The sequence below is a fragment of the Coloeus monedula genome (assembly GCF_965178545.1).
Source record: "Coloeus monedula genome assembly, chromosome: 4".
Taxonomy (NCBI): Eukaryota; Metazoa; Chordata; class Aves; order Passeriformes; family Corvidae; genus Coloeus; species Coloeus monedula.
Window position 1 is genome coordinate 3,175,933 of NC_138784.1, and position 18,561 is coordinate 3,194,493.

An 18,561-nucleotide genomic window follows, 5' to 3' on the forward strand; every position below is an offset into this window, starting at 1 on the left:
AAAACCCATCAGCCACCAAGAGCTGGGGGAGAAGAGCCCCATGGCAGCCCCACTTCTGCCTCTGGGAGCTGGAAGTTACCAGACTGTAAACATTTTGTTGAAGCAGTCCACCGGAGCAGGCAGTTGATCCCACTCTGTGAAAAGGAAGGTGGGACAGAGGCTCTGAAGCCCCAAGCCCTGAAGGAAAGAATGAATGTGCGTGCGGAAGAAGTCTGGGCCGTGCCTGCAGTCCTGCTGTGGGCTCTGCGTAGCAGTTGGTCGTGCTTTATTTCCCCTTCCCATCAGGACAGCTTGAAAAAAAAACTTGTGACAGGAAACTGTCGTTTTTCACAATTATTGCAGCCTTGCCCAGATAACAAAATATAAGCCTGGGAGGGGCAAAGTCCTTCCTCCGAACGTGGCCTGTGTGCTCCTGCTTCCATGGGGCTGGTTTCAGGAGCAGCGGCAGCCAGGCAGAAGAGCAGGCCTTAACCCCACCCAACATTCATGGAGCTTAAAACCAAAGAAAACTCTGTTCCTGTGAAAGGTTGCTAACAATTTTTCCCCACCTACCCTAAACCACATGCACACAGAGGACAGGATGCTGATACGTGGGCTTTTGGCAAAGCTCGAGAGCCCTTCTGCCTCGAGGGCTGCTGCAGCACTTTGCCTTCTGTGCTGAAAAGTGAGGTTCACTGAGCATGGAGCCCACCCCCAGCAGTGCCAGCGTCCTCTGCTCTGCTCTGCTCTTTGAGAGGGGGCACTTTGCAGGCTTAGCCCCATCTCTGCTCTCTCAAGCAGGCATGGAAGGGGGCCGGAGGAAATTTTCCAGCCTTTCTGGCTATGTAAAGGAAGACCCTACGCTCCGTGTAAAAGAAAACCAACGCTGATCCCGTAAACATGCATATTCACAGAGAAATGAGAGCCCCAGCACCTGGGGATGCCAGCAGTAGGCTGCTGTAAACCCTGTTCTCACCAGAAATCAATGTCTTGGTGGTTATGAAATGGGGCCTAAGCCCTGGTTTATGTCCATGCTGGATTGGTTTCTTTAGCATGTGAAGTCAATGTAAGATGCAAAAGGTTGAAGCACAGAGGTAGACATTTTGGCTAGGAGAAGGTGGGTCATGGGCTTGAAGTGACCAAGTGGCCAGCGTGCTTCCAGAGGTTCCTTAGCTGGTACACAAAGGCCTGGAAAGCAGAGGCAGCAGCTTTGCAAGACCCAGGGAAACCAAAGCGTGCTTCCTTCTGTCCTTCCCGTACCTGGAAGGTCTGCTGGTCAGGCCCCTCTCACATCTCATTATTGTGGGCAGCAGGAGTTCTTAAAGGAGGGGACAAAATGTACTGGTCCCTGCTTAGGATGAAAAGGAAAAAAGTGAACCTTTATGGATACAAAGCAACACAATGTCCGGGGGGGGGGCGGGGAAGAGCGGGACCCTCCAGAGAGTGGAGGGGCAGAAGCACTAGAAGAAGTCTTGTCATGAAGGACAGATGCGTTTTCTGGGGACAAGTGTCATCCGTAGGCTCCTGCAGGTAGTCGGGTTTGTGCGGAGCTTCCGCTGCTGGATTTGTCCATGAGGAAAGGAGTAGGGGAGCGGGAGTCTGACAGGGAAGCCCACGTCCCCTTCCCCTGCTCGGCCACGGCGGAGGGAACCTGAGCAGAACGCAGAGAGAGAGAGACTCTGCCGGGAGCGGGCCCGGAGGCGGCGGGAGCTCCTCCGGGAGCGGCCAGCGGGGCTCAGCCCTGGGCCGTGACCGCCAAGGCGTTCACGTACCCGTGGGGACCCACGTCCACGTCGGAGAGCCCGTGGGCCAGCGGGGCGGCGGCGGGGGCGGCGGCGGCCGGGCCGTACTTGGCGGGCGGCGGGGCGGCGGCGGGGCGGAGGAGGCAGCAGGTCTCCAGCGCCTCCAGGCCGCGGCAGGTCAGGAAGAAGAGGTTCTTCAGCATGAAGAGGGACAGCGGCTGCTGGTAGCGCAGGAGCAGGAGGCAGCGCAGCGCCAGCAGCGGGGCGTCCAGCAGCCCGGCGGGCAGCAGGAGGTGCAGGGCGAGGCGGGCGGCGCCGGGCGGGCGGGCGGCGCTGAGCTCGTACAGCCACAGCACCGGCGAGGCCAGGCAGAGGAAATAGACGGCGATGAGCAGGTAGCGCAGCGGGGCGGGCAGCGGCGCCGGCCGCCCGGGCTGCAGCACCAGCTCCAGCAGGGAGAAGCTGTCGAGCAGGTCGAGGCAGGTGGCGAGGAAGGCGGCGGCGGCGCGGTGCTGCGGCGGCGGCTGCGGCGGCAGGAGCAGCTGCCCGGCTCCCTCGGTGCCGATGGCCCGCAGCAGGCAGTACAGCAGCGGCGCGGACAGCGCCAGGGTGATGCGGAAGCCGGTGGTGCCCAGCGGCAGGCGCAGCTCGATCAGCTCCAGGATGGAGGTGCCCAGGATCAGCGCCGCCTTGGGCGTGAAGGCGATGGAGTAGATGAGCCAGGCGAGGTGCGCGTAGGCGAAGTCGCCTCCGCGGGGGGGGATCCCGGCCCCGCGGCCCCCGGCCCCGCGGCCGCCGGGGGGGCCGTGCAGCAGCAGCGGGTGCGGCGGCGGCGGCCCGGGGGGCGGCGGGGGCCGCTCCCGGCGGCGCGCCCGGCTGTTGCGGCAGAAGAAGATGCCCCAGCCGGCCGCCAGCACCAGGTCGGTGGCGATCCAGCTGCACCAGTAGAGGTCGGTGACGGCGATCAGGTAGAGGTCCAGCAGCGCGCCCTGCCCCAGCAGCAGCACCAGGGACAGCGCCTGGAAGCCCCAGCGCCGCCCGCCCCCCGCCCCGCCGGGCCCCAGCAGCGCCCCCGCCGCCGCCCCGCCGCCCCCCGCCCCGCCGCCCGCCGCCGCCGCCCCGTACAGCTCCGCCGCCGTCATGCTGCGGCCCGGGCTCCCCCCGCCGCCGCCGCCGCCGCCGCCGCCGCCGCCGCTGCTGCTGCTGCTGGGGAGCGGCGAGGCGGCGGCGGGCAGCGGGGTGGCGGGCGGCGGCACCAGGGGCTTGCTGATGCTGATGCTGTCCTCCTCCTCTTCCTCCTCCTCCTCCTCTTCCTCTTCCTCGGTGCTGCTGCGGGGGCTGCGAGGGCGGCGGGCCCGCGCCGAGCCCGAGCTCGACCCCGAGCCCCGCCGGCTGCCGCCGCTGCTGGAGCCCCCCGGGAAGAGGGGCTGCCGGTCGGCGGCGTGCGGCGGCAGCGGCGGCGGCGGCGGCGGCGGCGGCGGCGGCGGCTGGAAGGAGCCCGAGGAGGAGGAGACCGAGCGCTGGTTGGAGGCAGCGCGGTGCATGGTCCTCCCCGGCCCCCCGAGCCGGCGCGCCGGGCCCGACGGCCGCGCCGCGGCCCCCGGCCCGCCCCCGGCCCGCCCCCCGCGCCGCCGCACCGGCCCCGGCCCCGGCAGCGGCAGCGGCAGCGGTGCCGAGAGCCCGAGCGGCGGCAGCCGGCGGGGGAGCCCGGGGGCGGCGCCGAGCAGCAGCCGCAGCAGCTGCCGGAGCCGGGGCGGGCGGCTGGCGGCGGTGGGTGGGCTGGGGCCGGGGCTGGGGGAGAGGCTGCGCGGCCGGGGGAGAGGAGGAGGGGGGCGAGAAGGGGAGGGGTAGGAAGGCGCCCCCGCCCCGTCCCCGGGGATGCTCCCCTTGCACATCTCGGGGAGCATCCTGCCTCCTGCCCCGCAGGACCCCCGCGAATGGAGCGAGCCGCGCCCGGGCGAGTCGCCCATGGACACGCCAGAGCACCCCGGCAGCCACTCCGTAACATCGGAAGCGCTTCAGTCTCCCCTGATCTCTCTAGGCTGACCAAGACAAAGACCACTTGGCCTGGCACAGAGCCTACAGTGAAACACTCACTCGTGGCTCATCTGTGCTGCTGGACATTCATCTGCCCCTACATTGGTGTGATTGTTCATCAAAGTAAGTGTCTTTTATCCCACCAATTTTCTGAGCTGAACCAATCCACATGCTGAGGGCCCTTCCCAGCTTGCCATGATGGGACAGAGCCTTTAAATTGATATGAATAGCCCTAAAGTTCCTACTTCTACTGAAAGCACCAGTCAGGACCTTTATTGACCCACTATCAATGGCCTCGAATTGAGGTTAATGGCTGGCTGCATCCATTCATCACCAGCACTAATGGCTTGGCACATCATGTTCCAAAGTGGCTTGGTGCTCAGCATCACCAGTCCCTCATTCGTACCTGTGCCCACCAGTGATGAGCCAGGCGCTGCCTGACAATGATGTGAAGCACATCAAATAAACTGTCTCCACAAATGTCTGTATTAACTACACTTTGAGATAAAGATCCAAAATAGCTCCATGTTTTGAGGGTGTTGCTAAATCAACACATGGGACTGAGCAAATGCTGCTTAGTACTGGGAAAGGACATCGAGGACAGCAGTGACAACCATCTAATACATGTTGGTGCAGGCTCCCTGAGGAGCCCTTCTCCAGTCAATGTCCCTGGCTGCTCTGTGCAACAAGGAGAAATCCGTCTGGGCTACAAGGAGAATTCATGCTTCAACTTGAAGCAAAGAGATAACTGAGAAAGGGAAAGAGAGAACTTGGGATGGATTGACACAAAGATTTCTTTGGACACACGGCAATAATGAGGAGGAAAGGCAGGGGAAGGAAAGGTCACGGCAGAAGCATTGCTGTCAGTGGAGACTGGAGCGAGGGGGCACAGATAAATCAGTTTTCTAAAAGCATGGTGTGAACAGAGGGAAAGAGAGAATGTAACTGGAGGCTATGCAAGCTTTAACACGGTTACTTGGGCAGCACAGGGCTGAAATGGTACCACCTCTCAACTGGGATAGCAACAAGCAAGCGTTCCCGTGGTCCCCCCCACAGGCTGCTGCCCTGCTTCCAAGTCCGTGCTGCTGCATCCCTGCTGCCACATCCTGCTTGGCTGGGGTGCAGCTCGGAGGGGGAACATCTATTTTCTGCTACACTCACGTTATGTTTGCAATTCTGGGACACACTTGCCAAGATCCAACTTCACATCAGCGCTACCTGTGCCACTGCCTTCCTCTCTTCCATCACCTTGTCATGGTCCCCAGCACCAGATGAGGCTGAACACACCATGTGCTCTCTTGCTGAGGGCTTTGTCACTAACTCTACGTTTCCATTAGCAAATAAAACCAGTTCATTTCAAGGAGGTCACCAATTTTAGCCCTCCAAAGAGGGCTGTTGCCACTTCTTTTCCAGCAGGTGGCTGCATGACAGCCTGAGGCCAAGGACCTCTCAGAGCAGGCTCCCAGCAGCTCTGTACAGCACTGCCTGCATTTAGCCCAGGCAGCTCGAGGGCCTCTGTCAAGGTGCTTGGCCCAGGCATCACACCTCTGGCACCCCCTCTGCCCTCTGCCTTGCCCAGGGGCTGCTCCCCATGATCCACATCCCACATCTGTGCCTCGAAGGTGCTGCCAGGTTGCTGCAAGTGACACTGGGGACACTATTCCCTCTGCATTGTGAGGGAACAGCCACCCATCACAGGAATGTGGCAAGGCTTTGTGTGCTGGAAGCAATGCAGCAGCAATCTCAGGTGAGCAGCTTGGTCCAAGGTCATTCACGATGCAAGAAGACAGAGCAGTGAGCCACCTCCCTTCCTTGCCAGATACACTCCCATCATGTTGGCTTTGCTCTCCAGCCTCTAGGGTTGTGTGGCTTGTCAGGCATGAGAGCCTGGGCTCTGCTGCTGAGCCCTGTGTGTTTTGCTGGCAAGGCTTTCTCTCTTTGACTGACTTTGCTGCCAAAGAAAAATCCGTGGCTAAACAATTGCTTAGACTACAATTTTTGTACAACCCCACAAACGCTTCACTTAGGCTTCTGTGCACGGTCTCTGTTTGATAGGGAGCATGAGGCTGGAGGCCATGGCCAGGGAGGATGATTGTTCTCTATGTTGCTCTTTCATGTTCAAGCAGAGCCTGGTCCTCCTTGGGAGTTCAGGACAGCTCAGAGTGCTGTGAATGACACCAGCTGTGCCTCCTAATTTGGTTTCCACAGAAAGGCTGGGGTAGATGGCAGTGTAAGTGTGTGTGGTCCACGGTAGAGGGTAAAACCACATTCTTATGCTCTGGATCCTGGCTTTTATCCAAGGTGGGTGGGCACCTTCACCTGGCTCTCCTCAGGGTAAGCCAATACTTGTGTCACTGGCATGATCCATGCGTGAACAGCTAAACTGGTCTTGGTCTTGCACATTCTGCTGCAAGAGGAGTTTTCCACTTCTACAAGAGGATGTGGAATGAAAACCAAGCATCCACCTGGGCCGCTCAGGGCAACAGCCCTCATGCAGAGAGGGCTGGTCCTGCCCTGCCTGGGCAGCAGACAGTGACAGCTTTGCCTCGTTGGCTGCTATGCTCTGGATTTCCTGAGCAGTGCAATTCCCTGTGTGCCATAGGCTGGACATGCTCAGCTGCCCTGGCAGCCTGCCACACGCACTCACATCTCTGCTTTTGATCCAGGCACTCATTTCACAAAGAAGCCTCATTTCCCAAAGCTTTAGGTGGCCGTCCGGTGTCCCACCTGCTGGGGTAAATGGAACTGGGTGGGGAGCCCTGAGCTTTGGAGGGGTGGGCTGTCACCTGCAGCTGGTCTGCAAACCCAGGAAATGGGCTCTGACCATGCCACCCAGGTGATGTGGGGAGCTGGGCACAGGGAATTGAGGCAGCTGGGAGGAAGCTGGGTGCTCAGGGGGCCTGCTGGGCTGAGGCTGCGTGAGCAGGGCAAGAGCAGGCTCGTGGAAATGGTTCTCTAGACACCACAGGATGCCTGCAGGGGCTGGGGAGGTTCCTGCATCCAAGGTAGGCAGGCAGGAACAGGGAGGACCTGTGGTTGCAGGGCAAGGGGAATTATGACCAGGGATGGGAGAGCACCAGGAAGGAGGGTGGAAGCTCAAAGGCTTCCTTGGGCTGAACATGGGCTCCAGCACTGCAAACACAACCCAAACAAACAGGTGAGAATAAGAAAGAAGCTTATTTGTAGGAAAGGAAGCAGAAATTGTGCCTCTTCCTTAAAATGGGAATGAGGGGAGAAATGCCTTCTACTTGAGAAAGCACTGAAGAGCTTTTTGTAGCACACTGTAGGATGAGATATGACAAGTTGATGCTTCCCATGTGATCTAGTTATTTAATGCAATGTGCAGTCCTTGGATGTGTTAGTGCTTAACCATTACTGTTAAAACATTAAAAAGCTAAACTATAAATAGCTTCTACTCTTCAGCAGCTCCCAGGCTACGTTTTTGGCTTTTTTATGTAGTGATGTGTATGCACAGAGATGTGTGTGTATACATATATTTAAAGGCAAACAGCAGACAACAGAGTTTTGTGCAATAGTCATACTGAATATCTAAAATGCTGCCATTTTTAGTTTACACTACAAGTGGAAACAAGTAGTGTGCCCTCAAAAATACCCCTGCTGGGGGAAGGCAAAACTTTGTTGAGGGCTGAACTTGGGAGGAAACAAAATAATGACTCAATTTCTTGGGGGAAGGAGAAGAAAGAAGAGGCAGATACATGCCTGAAAGAAAGACCAGAAACCAGATACCTAATTATACCCTGCAGTAAGCTGTCAGAAACTGGCAGCAGTGGGAGGGAAGGAGGCAAAGCTGATCTCAGTGAGTTTGAGCATAATCTGCTCCAACCATACTTAAAATGCCTTTTGTGTGGGAAAGGAAGCTTCTGGGATTCTCTGACACACACTCTGTACTGCACTTACCTAATCCATTCGAATGGTCAGGGCTGAAGTTACAGACAAGTGTAAAAAAGTTTCACCTGGCCAGCACCAAAAGTCAAAGACGCCTTGGCTGCTGGAGGCAGTCTTTGTAACGCAACTGCTGATCCCGAGTTACAGGGCAGGGAATGCAGATACTCTTCCAAAGGATACACAAGTGTAACAGTCTACTGCTCGTAATTACATGTCGGTTCAAAGAGCTTTCAACACCGGCAGAAAATGCCAAGATGTTTCTTTTCATGCTTGTAGCAGGGTAGGGGTTTGGAGAGCGGAACTGGGGTTTGCTCTTGGTATTTTGTAGTTGCTCAGTCTTAGCATGGAGCACGTATTGATCTGACCTTGAGGAGAAAATGAAAGTTCTTCATAGTTGAAATGATTGAAAAGGAAAATTAGGTTTATTATAGTGAATGAAGAGAAGTGTTTTCTTGATGAATGTTTTCTTGATGGAGGTTTGGTTCCTAGAGAACATGTAGCTGCCTTGCTGGTGTGAGGTTTTAAGCTGCTGCAGACTGGCTCTGTGAAGGTCTGTAAGTGCATAGTGTTCAATCAAATTGACTGTGGAAGTAAAAAAAAAAAAAAAAAAAAAAGAAGATTTGTGCTTTTATAATTGGGGTTAGGAAGGTCCAGTAATGGAAGGGTTTGGGCAGGGCCTCAAAGGTACCAGGGTGAGCAGGGAGCAAGCACTTCCCAGGGGTTACCCTGGCAGGCATTTCTCATAGCACGCCCCTGGGAGCAAACTCCTCCAGGGCTCTCAATCCTGTAGTTCAGGTTGGTCCTTCTTCAGTGTTTAAGTCTGCACCTTAGGCTGGGTAAGGATTTCTCTGGAAATCTAACTCCCAGCTAAGGCTCTCCTACAAGGGACACCTTAACCCTAGGCTGCCCTTGCCCTGCAACCACAGGTTCTCCCTCTTCCCGCCTGCCTGCCTTGGATTCAGGAACCTTCCCAGCCCCTGCAGGCATCCTGTGGTGTCTGGAGAACCATTTCCACGAGCCTGCTCTTGCCCTGCTCACACAGCCTCAGCCCACTAAGCTGACAAGTGTAGTGATTAAAACACGCAGCACCTGGGAGTTTCAGCTTGTGATCTCTCTCTGCTTAACTAAACCTTGATTAGCCCCGTCCTGGGTGAGTGCTCCAACTACCAGAGCACTGGCTAAAAGGAGAAGGCTGATTAACACGTTTTATCATTATTTATTAGAGGTCAGGGCCATAGGTTGCTTCTCCAGGATGCAGAAAATAATTCAGTTCCTCTCTGTGCTGAGAATGGGAATCCTTGTCCCATCCCTCCAAAACTGCTTTACTGATTGTTGCTTTCAACACCAAGTTCTCAGGACTCTGCATCACACCTGTTTTGCTGTCTAATGTGCACCCTGTGAGCTGTGAACTTTGTAGATGGGAAACCTTCTGATGAAATATGAGAACAATGCAAGTGAATCGGCTGTTTCTAGATCATTAAAGATGATGGTTTCACCCAGCAGGATCTTTAATTTTCCATTGAAGTCAGGGGAAGCTGTTGGTTGTGGTCTGAAAGTTTGCCACTTAATTGCTGAAGGGGTATCTTTCAGGGTGGTTCCCTCAAGAAAATCTGGTAACAGTTTGAAGAGCAGGGATAAAAAGAAAAAGTGAACAGAAGTTGCCCTAACAATCTTCTAGGGCAAAGATGTGAAAGAGAGCAGGATAATACCCATTAAATGTACACATAAGAAGTCAAAATTTATTTCAAAGCAAACATCTTTTATTATCTTCCATATGTGCTTGATCAAAGTAGCAGCTCTGTAACTGCACTGAAATTAATATGAAATCTAAAATATAATCACAGTTTGTGATTTCTCTGAATGATATACAGTCACTCTTCTACAGTGCACATGACACAATCTGAAACATTACCATTTATTGGAGGGAGAAAGACGTGGCAGGATTAGGACTGGAAGGAAGGGGACAGTAGTGTTATCTGATTCCCTGAATGCAAGGTTAGTGCTTGCATGTGTCCCTGGAATAGAGGAACTGACTTCTCTGGCCACCATGTTACTGCATGCCACAAAAGCTCTTGGCTTCAGATCCAAAACAAGGTCTATCCCTTGGTTCCTTCCTGCTGTTCTCAGATGCAAGCTCCCTTCTGCCTTGACTAAAACCTGTTCATCTTCGGAAGATGGAGTTGTTAGGATCAGGTCTTCACCCTGTTTGTTGTACAGGGCAGTGCATCCTATAAACGTTAAGGTGCTGGATCAGGAGTGAAGTCCCCTCTCCTGCTTGGCCCCATGATCTGCACAGAAGTATCCCTGCTCTGAAGGACAGAAATATGGCTTCAGAGACACCACTTCTGAACAATATATGAGGCAAAGGAAGAGTTTCACACCAGCCACACTTGAAGCTAACTCCAGGAAGCTGCACTTCCAAGGAAAAAGGATTTCACTGAATTCTAGCAGTAACAGATGTCCATAAATGAACTGCAGATAAGCTAGAAGCTAGTACAGCACTCTAGCACAACTCATGAACACAGGAGACCTGCCAAGCACTTTAATTAATAGTAACCTTCCAGAATCAAGCCAGTGTCCAACAGCAGCTGGAGAAGCCAGATTTCCTACTCCATCCACTGGGTCCATGCAATTCCCAGGCAGGGACTTGGACAAAGTGCACTGTTTCAAGGAGCTGAGAAGGGGAAGAGGGGAAAGGTCTTGGCATTGCTCAGATCAAGGGCAGCCCATCTGGCTAATTAGTGCAGAGAGCAACAAGCAGGGTTTTTATGCAGCCTTACTTGGCATGAACTAGGGAAAGGGTACAAGATATTTCTAGATTCCTTCTCCTCCCTTCTGTTCAATTTCAACTCACAAGCAAAGCACTTTCTTCAGTTCTTTATCACTGAAGTTCCTCCTACGCATTTTTAAGACTCCCAGAACACTGGTGGAAAAACCCCCCAAATCCAGAGCTAAAAGCAGATTTGGCATCTGAAGCAGATTCACATCAGTCAGCTCACCTCCACTGCTGCTCCAAAGATGGAGATGCCTGGCTCCCTCTCGCTGCAAATGCAAACCTCTTCCTTCCTTGGAAGAGATGCTGCAGCCCCCAGGGCACACTAGTTCAGCAGCACCTTTTCTCTGAGTAGCTGGCACCACACTTTTAACAAGGCAGAGCTCTGCTGAAGGCTTGCTGCAGGTGGACAGACCACAGCATTTCTGCAAGCAGCACCCACCACACCGAAGGCGTGGCTCGTTTTTCCTGCCAGCAGCCAGCTCCCTGAGGTCTGGGTAATCATGGCTTGGAGGACCATTCCAAGGAAGCCCGTGGAAGTTACCACCCAAGTCAGCAAATGCTGCAAGCAAAGGGAGTGCTCCTCTTCCTGCAGTGGATGGAAAGCGAGACTGAGGGACACTGGAGCTACCCCATGAATAAATGGGGCTTGGGCTCCAGTTTCAGGCCTTGCACAGCACAGCTGTGGCTGTGAGAGGTGCTGCAGCTGAAGGACCTTCCCTATGGCATACACCAAGTCCTTCCCTGCGCCTCCTCTTCTGGCAAGTGGAGACAGGCCCGTGTCTTGTGCAACTAGATGAAATGGTAATTTCTTTTTCTTTCCAGTGAAAGGAAAAGGATTTAAATCTGTGTCCCTCTCATTACAGCTGCTTTTAGAAGCAGCCACGCAATTCTTGTCCTGGTGAGACAAAGGAGAAGAGCCCCAAGTAGTGCTGAGAGGAAGAAACTGCTTCCCACTGTGGATTTCACATACAAAGAGGTATTTTTCTGCTCCTATTCATAAAGTAAAGAATAGAGAAACAGAGGCAGACCTCTTTTGCCTGGCTAACTGAAAGAGCACCTGGTCTGCTTCATACACAGAGCCTGGCACAACATAAGACTAGAGCAGTGACCTTCCTAGGAAGATACATCAGTATTGAGAGGATGGAGAGCTGCTGGAGCAGAATTGCAGTGCACATGGATGCTGAGATTTGAATTAAGAACTCAAACTTCTGTGCAGAACATCTTGTTTGTACCCTGTGTGTGGAGCTGCCTGGTAAAGCAGGAAGGAGGAAAGAAGAGGCAGAGCAGACCTACTTATACTTCAGAAGTGGTGTGAGCTGACTGCAATTAGGAAAACCAACTCAGCTGTGTTGGCTCCAAGGCTTTGCATCATATACACAGACTGATTTGTGCTTCTAAAATCACAATGCTCCTCTGACACTCCTCGCTAATCACTCCTCGCTAATCCTCCGATCTTTCACAGGAGTTTCTCATGCAAACCTTGCTTATCTTTGGAATGTCTATGGAGGCACAAGTCTTATCTTTCTCTGGATAGCCTGAGCTGGGAGAACAGAGGCAATAGAAGGTGAATGTTTTTAGGGAAATGTTCCTGGGCAGGCAAGCCCCAGCTGCTGATTCATGTTAGGGGGATTCTACCTGCACGTTAAAGGAAGAGGAGGGACCAGAGGTCAGACTGCATGGGGTATCCCTGAGCTGCAAACCACATGAGGGATGAGAGGAACAAAGGAACTGAAAGACACTGACATTTGTATTCTAAAAGATCAGGCCTGGGGATCTGGGGCTCTGGTACCACCCTGGCTTGATGATCTTCTCTTTGAATCCTTGCATGCAAGGAAGGAGCAAAGGTGGACTGTGACTCTTTTTGTTTGGCAAAAGAAGGGCCCCTCTTGGAAGCTGTGCCAGCTGGAGCAGGTGGATGTTCCTTGCAACAGTTGGGATCAGAGTGGGTGCCAAAACAGCCTCTTGCTGCAGCACTGAGTTCTGGGCAAAGACAACTCTGCCAATTCAAACTCTGGTGGTTTCCTCTGCTACTGAGAGCAGGCTGCTGGCTCCCTAGCGGGATGTGAAAAGGCAGGACTGTTCACAGAATGCTAAACAGGGGGGAGGGAACAATTTAACTTTCACCTCAGCCCTGCAGCAAGTTGCTCTGGCTACTGCAGCTTCCTTTCAGGGGCCCTGCCTCTCCAGAGCTGCCGGATGACTGCAAAACAGAACTTTGTTTCAGACTGACAGTGATGCAGTGGCAAATCCCCAGGCAAAGAGAATTTGTTAAAGTCCGTAGGCACTTCTTCTTCACACGGAGAATGTTAAGACTTAAAGCCTTCTCTTGGCACGGTGCCACCACAGCCCAGCTTCTGGTGTGCTGGAGTCACGGACTGGACAAACAGCACATTGTAAAATGGTGTGCTGGCTGATGGCAGCTCCTTGTGTGGGGAAGAGTTTCGCCCTCAAACACCTCCCAAGGAGGAGGGTGGGCTCCCCTGATCTTTGCACACAAAGTGTGGAAAAGAATGAGCTGTGAGAGCTGAACAAAACTGGGATTGCTGGGACAAGCCTGCTCCTTATACCCTGTTTCCATTATGGCTCAATTACAGCTGGCAGCAATGTATAGTCACAGCTGAAAGTCTGTGGGTGGCTGTCAGGATGGCAGATGAGTACCAAAAAAATTAAGGGGCTTTTAGTGCTGCAACAGGGAGTTTTCTTTCACGTTACCTACTTTAGAAGATCATCCCAGGTCCCTGCCCATTCTCCCCATCTTCCCTTTCCAGTACATAAAATCCCTTACAGTAGATCTTTAGGCACACCTGTCTTAACTCCTAGCTCCAGTTTTCTTTTTTAAAGGCAAGTTGCACAGCATCATCCACATCCTGCACTATGTACGATGCCTCCACCAGGCTGGGGTCAAAGCAGAAGTCCCGATGTCCATGGAACACTGCCTCCACTGTGTGTGGCTCTGTTTTCTTGGGAACATCACCACTGTGGCGGTAGACCCCAGTGCAGACCAGAATCGACTCGCAGCTCTCCACTGAGTTGTTGCAGTCATTCCTCAGCTCCAGGTAAACCTCAGTCTGGGGACTGGCTGCCTGTGGGCTCCTCTTCACCCCAGCCTGGACCTGGTTCTGCTGAGCTGACTTGAGGTAGCTGTTGTAGAGGTTTGCCCCATAGACATCAGACATAGGGTTGTCCCTGGATAAGGTCACAGTGTGAAACAGAAATGAGAAACAAGCCCAAGCATCTCCCTCTGGCTCTGGGGAATTGGGATTAAGACAGCACTGAAGGAGGAAGGGGTGTGAGATATTTGCTAACATCAAGAGGAGCACCCAGAGTGGGCCACTGAGTCTACCCAGCAGTGTGTCCTGCTCAGGCCTACAGTACTACATCTGGGTCTCTTAATTTTGTCTTTAATCCAGTCACTTTATGTGCACTCTGCATCCTACAGTCCACAGCTCTGCTGTGTAGGGCACAAAAGGCTAGCAAGGCTCTGTTCCAGGATGCGAGGCTCCAGAGACACCACTGGGATTTTGGTATTAAACCCACCAAATTAAACCAAAAAAAGCCCAAAACCAACCAACCCACTAAAGAGCAGTTAGTATACAACTCCCTAAGGGAAACCAGCAGGAAAAAGTCTCTTACCCAACTGCATAGAGACGGCGGATGGGAGCCTTCCAGCCCTGCTTCTCTGCCTGCTGTTGGATCAAGAACTGGGCATAGCGGTAAGTGACCGGGCTGGGTTTGCCAATCAGGGCCTCGTACTTCAGTTCCCTGCCCGTCACCTTCTTGTAGATGTTCTCCAAGCACAGAAGGAAAGTGCCATGGCCAAACCTGCCCCAGAAAGGAGGTCATGAGTACCCCAGTAACACCACTGAAGCAGCAAGCACTCCTTGGTTACTGCCTGTTTTGAGTATGGTGTCCACCCACACACACCATCCACAGGCAGTGGTCTGGCTTTTGCTTGTCCCAAGTTTCAATCTTTGTTTCTCACGCAGCTTTCATGTGTCTGATGCTAATTACATCATACAGTCAAATTCTTAAAACATTCAAATGCTGAAAAAATGCAGTAGGAAAAGATCATCTGCATGAAAGAAGTATGAAATAGGCTAAATCAAACACCACGCGTGCTTTTCACCTGGGCATCTTGGCTTCAGCCATCCACAGGAGGTCCATGTTGCAGGCAAGGATAGGCAGATGAGGGTATGGTACATCTTGCAGCTCTGCCCCAGGGTTCCCATTGCTCAGCAGTACATCAGTGATGAGCTGCAGGCTTGTCTCCCACCTCACCGGCTCGCCAAACAGAATCACCCCTGCACGATTTTGAGAGCTCTTTGGAAACTCACAGCATCCAAAAGCCACCTGCTAACAAAACCCCTCCTCTGCTGGGATGCCCTGGAACATACAGCTACCACTGGAACACGGCTGGTGCCAGGGCTCCAGTCTGCACATCACCACACCGTGTGCACCACTGGTCCCAGATACTGGAGCATGGCACAGAGGAAAGTCAGCTTTGCTTTCATCCAGCTTTTTCCAGCAGTGAGGCTGCCTCCTGGCTGTGCCCTCTGAATATGCTGCCCGTGGATACCAGCGAGCTGATAGCATGTCATTAGCTCCCATCCCAGCTGGCCTGCCTTGCTGTTAGTTCTGCTTGCTGCTCATATGTAAACACAGGCCACTGCTTACCTTCTATAGTGGGGAAGCCAGTGGTTGGAGGAGGCTGCCAGAAGAAAAAGAAGGCTGGGTTAGAAATGTGAAAAACCTAATGCCATCTCCAAAACAAAACTAAAAATGCCTCCTTTGAACCTGCCAATGCAATTCCATAAAAAGACAGGACAAAGCCACCTGGAATCCCGAAAGAAAAATTTTTTTCCCCCTCCCACCATCCCAGATGGGATTTCACACATCTTGTACTCCTCTCTCAGAGCTGCAGATGTCAACCAAGCCATCTTACCCCTCACTGCATGGAACAGCAATGGAAGACAGGCGTGGCATGAGAAAGGCGAGGCCAGAGTCGCTGCCCTTCCTGCAGGAGCCAACACTGGGAAGAGCAGAGGTGCTGCTTGCCCAGTGTCAGTGCCAGGCTCTTGCTAAGGGACGTCACCAGCAGCCAGCTGCCCTGTCCCTTTGCAGCTTCCCTGCCCCGAGCTGTGTGCTGTGACCCCCTCTGCACCAGAACAGCCCTTCTGCTGCTGCTGCTTCTGGGAATTACCAGTTCTTTTGGCCTCCGGCTCTGGTCCACCATGTCTAACAGGGGATATGCCTTCCTCAGTGCCTCTATGGTGACCACGTGCTTGAAGCCCAGGCTAGTTCAGACCATCAAGGAATGTTGTGCAGACTGGTTTGTTTGGGGGTTTTTCTAAGTGACTGGGTTTTTTTAAGTTACTTGCAAAAGCATCTGTAGGACTAAAGAATACAAGTCCTAGTAACAGAGCAGTGTGGTAACGCAAAACCTCATGGCCTTCAGCCAGACTGTGTTCCAACCTATGGATGGCCCTAAAGGTTACGAAAAAAACCCCAAAACCTGGCTGAGGTGACTCAACAGCAATCCCTGGAACTGGGCAAAGAGCAGAGGCTGCCACTTCAAGACAGAATAGATGTGCTTTGGGAGACCTTTACGCCAGGGTGCTGATATTGGTGCAGCACAGGGGGCTGGGGAGGCTGAAACAGAATCAGTGAAGCCTTGGTCAGCTCAGTTAGTGCAAGGAAAATGGTCTGTGCTGATAAAAACATACAGGTGAAGGATGAGCTGCGTTTGCTTGCAGAACACCTTGCCCTTAGCTCACCCTATGTGCCTTGGGGAAATACAGAGAGGGGCCATATTTTTGGAACAAATGAAGTTAAACGTTGAGTCCAGGGTGTGACCCTGTGTGCAGAGGCTGAGATGGTGCAAACGCTGAAGGCAGTTCTTACCTCCCTGCAGACACGTCTGACCTGCTGGTCCTTCGCCTCAGCCAGGCACTATGCATGTGGGATTGCCACTTGACCACTTCCCTGTGCTGGGATGCTCTGACTCTAATGACATTTCATAAAACAGTTTAAGTTGGAAGGGACCTTAAAGATCATCTAGTTCTCAAACCCCTGCCACAGACAGGGACACCTTCCACTGGACCAGATTGCTCAAAGCCCCACTGTATTTGAGTTCCTTCAAGAGCTGTCAGATTCTGGGGAAAACTTTATCCATGGGACAGTTGGAAGTGATCTCTAATGGGCTTTGCAATGAAAGAATGGGTGGAGCACAACTTTAACTCAAAAGTGAGAGACACCTAAAGCTGATGGAGTCCTCATGGTCACATCCCACCAACAGAACAGCAACCACAGGAGAGGTAATGAGCATGAGAAGCCAACGCTGAATAGGGGAGCCAGGAGGTGACCAAAACGGAAATCAACAGCGTCTGCACCTGACCATAAGGACTCTGCCCCATAAGGTAAGCCCAGTGACCTTTGTGTCTCCTTGTGCTTCTAGAAGCTGAGCGAGCGGGAGCGAGCGGTAGGGGCAGGGCAGGAGCAGCAGCCTTTAGCTGGGATGCCGCAGCGGGATGTACAGAGCACCACGAGGCACACGGAGCAAAGGATACGTGTGGGCGTTCTCCTCCACGGGCCCCTGCCCGGCCACCAGCATGCACCTCTGGTGGAACCTGCTGAAGAGCTGCAGCGGGCTGTGGGACAGGATCACCTGCTCCGGAGACACCTGCGGGACGGAGCAGAGGCCGGCTGGGAACCGCAGGCAGGACTTCGCCCCCATCTCCCGGCGGTCTCGTGGCTGCCGCCCGCCCCTGTCCCGCGCCTCGGGCCGAGGCACGGCACTCGCGGTGCTTCCCTGCCGGCTCCCGGGGGAGCCGTGGGCTCCCTCCTGCCTCCTCCCCCGGCCGGCACGCTGCCCCGTCCCCGTTACCTGCAGCCCCAGCGCCTGGGACAGCTCTCGGGCCTTGGCCGAGCGCAGGCAGTTCCCGGCGTTGGTCAGGAACACGAGGGGCACCCGCAGCCGCCCGCTGCCGTCCGAGAGCCGCTGGAAGGCGCGGCGGGCGGCGGGCAGGGCCTGGCTGCCCCGCACCAGCACGCCGTCCACATCGAAGAGGAACCCGAAGGCCGGCGGCTGCAAGGCGAGCGGAGGGCACGGTCACCCCGGAGCCTGCCCGCCCGTGCCCCGCCCGCCCCGCGCCCCGGCCGCGCACGCACCCGGCTGTGGGCGCAGAGCCCGCGGGAGGGCGGCCCCGGGGAGCGCAGCAGCGCCCGGCCGGCCCGCAGGGAGCCGCGCAGCGCCATCCGCCCGCTCCGGCCTCGGGCACGCCGCCCTGCCCGGACTACAGCTCCCAGCGAGGCGCGGGCCGGCGGGGCGGGAGCGGGGCGGGCGCTCGGGGGGCGCGGCGGGGCGGGGCGGGGCGGGAGAGCGGCCGGCAGCCGGGGAGCGGTGCTGCCGGGGAAAGGGGCTGCCGGCGGAGGGGGTGCCCCCCTGCTTCGGGGCAAAGTTGTGGGGGTTGTGGGTTTGGGGAGAGCTGGAGAGAGGAGCGGGTGTTGGAACGGGACGTGGACGGAAAGGGGTGCGCTGGCTACGTGGTAGATGCGTGCAGAATCACCGGCGAGGAGAGATTTGGGCAGGAGGGAGCGAAAGGCTTTGACCCCTACAAAGCAATCAGACCGGGTTTATCTCAGCCCTTCACAGAATCAAAGAACAGGAGACTCTCGGTCTGTGAGCGAAACTGCCCCCGAGCTGTGCGGCCCGGGCTTCATGATAACAAAGGCGTCGCTCCGGGCATAGCCTGGTTTCAGTCTAGCGTGCTTACCCTGCCAAGGAATTGCACTGCAGCTTGTTATCTCTGCCAGCTGACCAGAGCAGTGATTGTCCCCCCGTACTCGGCACTGGTGAGGTCCCACCTTGACTGCTGTGTCCAGTTCCGCGCCCCTCACTACAAGAAATTGAGGTGTGGAACAAGCCCACAGAAGGGCAACAAGGCTGGTGAAGGTTCTGGAGTACAAATTCTATGAGGAGTAGCTGGGGGAGCTGGGAGTGTTTAGCCTGTAAAAGAGGCTCAGGGGAGAGCTCATCACTCTCCACAAGTACCTGAAAGGAGGCTGTAGCCAGGTGAGGGTCGGGCTCTGCTCCCAGGCAACAGCGACAGGACAAGCAGACAT

The 18,561-nt window shown here is 54.6% G+C and overlaps 2 protein-coding genes across 3 annotated transcripts; both read right to left on the reverse strand.

Annotated features, from left to right (window-relative positions):
* Nucleotides 1-1,714: 1,714 nt before the first annotated feature.
* TMEM121B (transmembrane protein 121B) lies at nucleotides 1,715-3,265 on the reverse strand (the record flags this gene model as incomplete). Its single annotated transcript, XM_082281134.1, has 1 exon — nucleotides 1,715-3,265. The coding sequence occupies one exon, from the start codon at nucleotides 3,263-3,265 to the stop codon at nucleotides 1,715-1,717; it is 1,551 nt and encodes a 516-aa protein (XP_082137260.1).
* A 6,153-nt stretch (nucleotides 3,266-9,418) lies between these two features.
* HDHD5 (haloacid dehalogenase like hydrolase domain containing 5) lies at nucleotides 9,419-17,727 on the reverse strand. 2 transcript variants are annotated; one of them, XM_082279842.1, is made up of 9 exons: nucleotides 17,608-17,727; nucleotides 17,324-17,524; nucleotides 17,007-17,119; nucleotides 15,641-15,734; nucleotides 15,115-15,148; nucleotides 14,567-14,741; nucleotides 14,074-14,262; nucleotides 13,245-13,626; nucleotides 9,419-9,973 (listed from the first exon to the last, which is right to left on the reverse strand). In XM_082279842.1, exons 1-8 carry the CDS (start codon nucleotides 17,692-17,694, stop codon nucleotides 13,257-13,259), a joined length of 1,263 nt encoding a protein of 420 aa, XP_082135968.1. In that variant the 5' UTR covers nucleotides 17,695-17,727; the 3' UTR covers nucleotides 9,419-9,973; nucleotides 13,245-13,256. The 2 variants fall into 2 exon arrangements, with proteins under 2 accessions (XP_082135968.1, XP_082135967.1); XM_082279841.1 differs by having other exon boundaries at nucleotides 9,419-13,626.
* Between the last annotated feature and the right edge of the window lie 834 nt (nucleotides 17,728-18,561).

Bases quoted from the DNA above. Each gene is read 5' to 3' on its own strand.
- HDHD5 (XM_082279842.1), bottom strand. From the start codon at position 17,694: ATGGCGCTGCGCGGCTCCCTGCGGGCCGGCCGGGCGCTGCTGCGCTCC. The intron at 17,120-17,323 runs GTAACGGGGACG...TCCGTCCCGCAG, and splicing joins CCCAGGCGCTGGGGCTGCAG to GTGTCTCCGGAGCAGGTGAT. The intron at 15,149-15,640 runs GTAATTCCCAGA...TTCTTCTGGCAG, and splicing joins GCCGGAGGCCAAAAGAACTG to CCTCCTCCAACCACTGGCTT.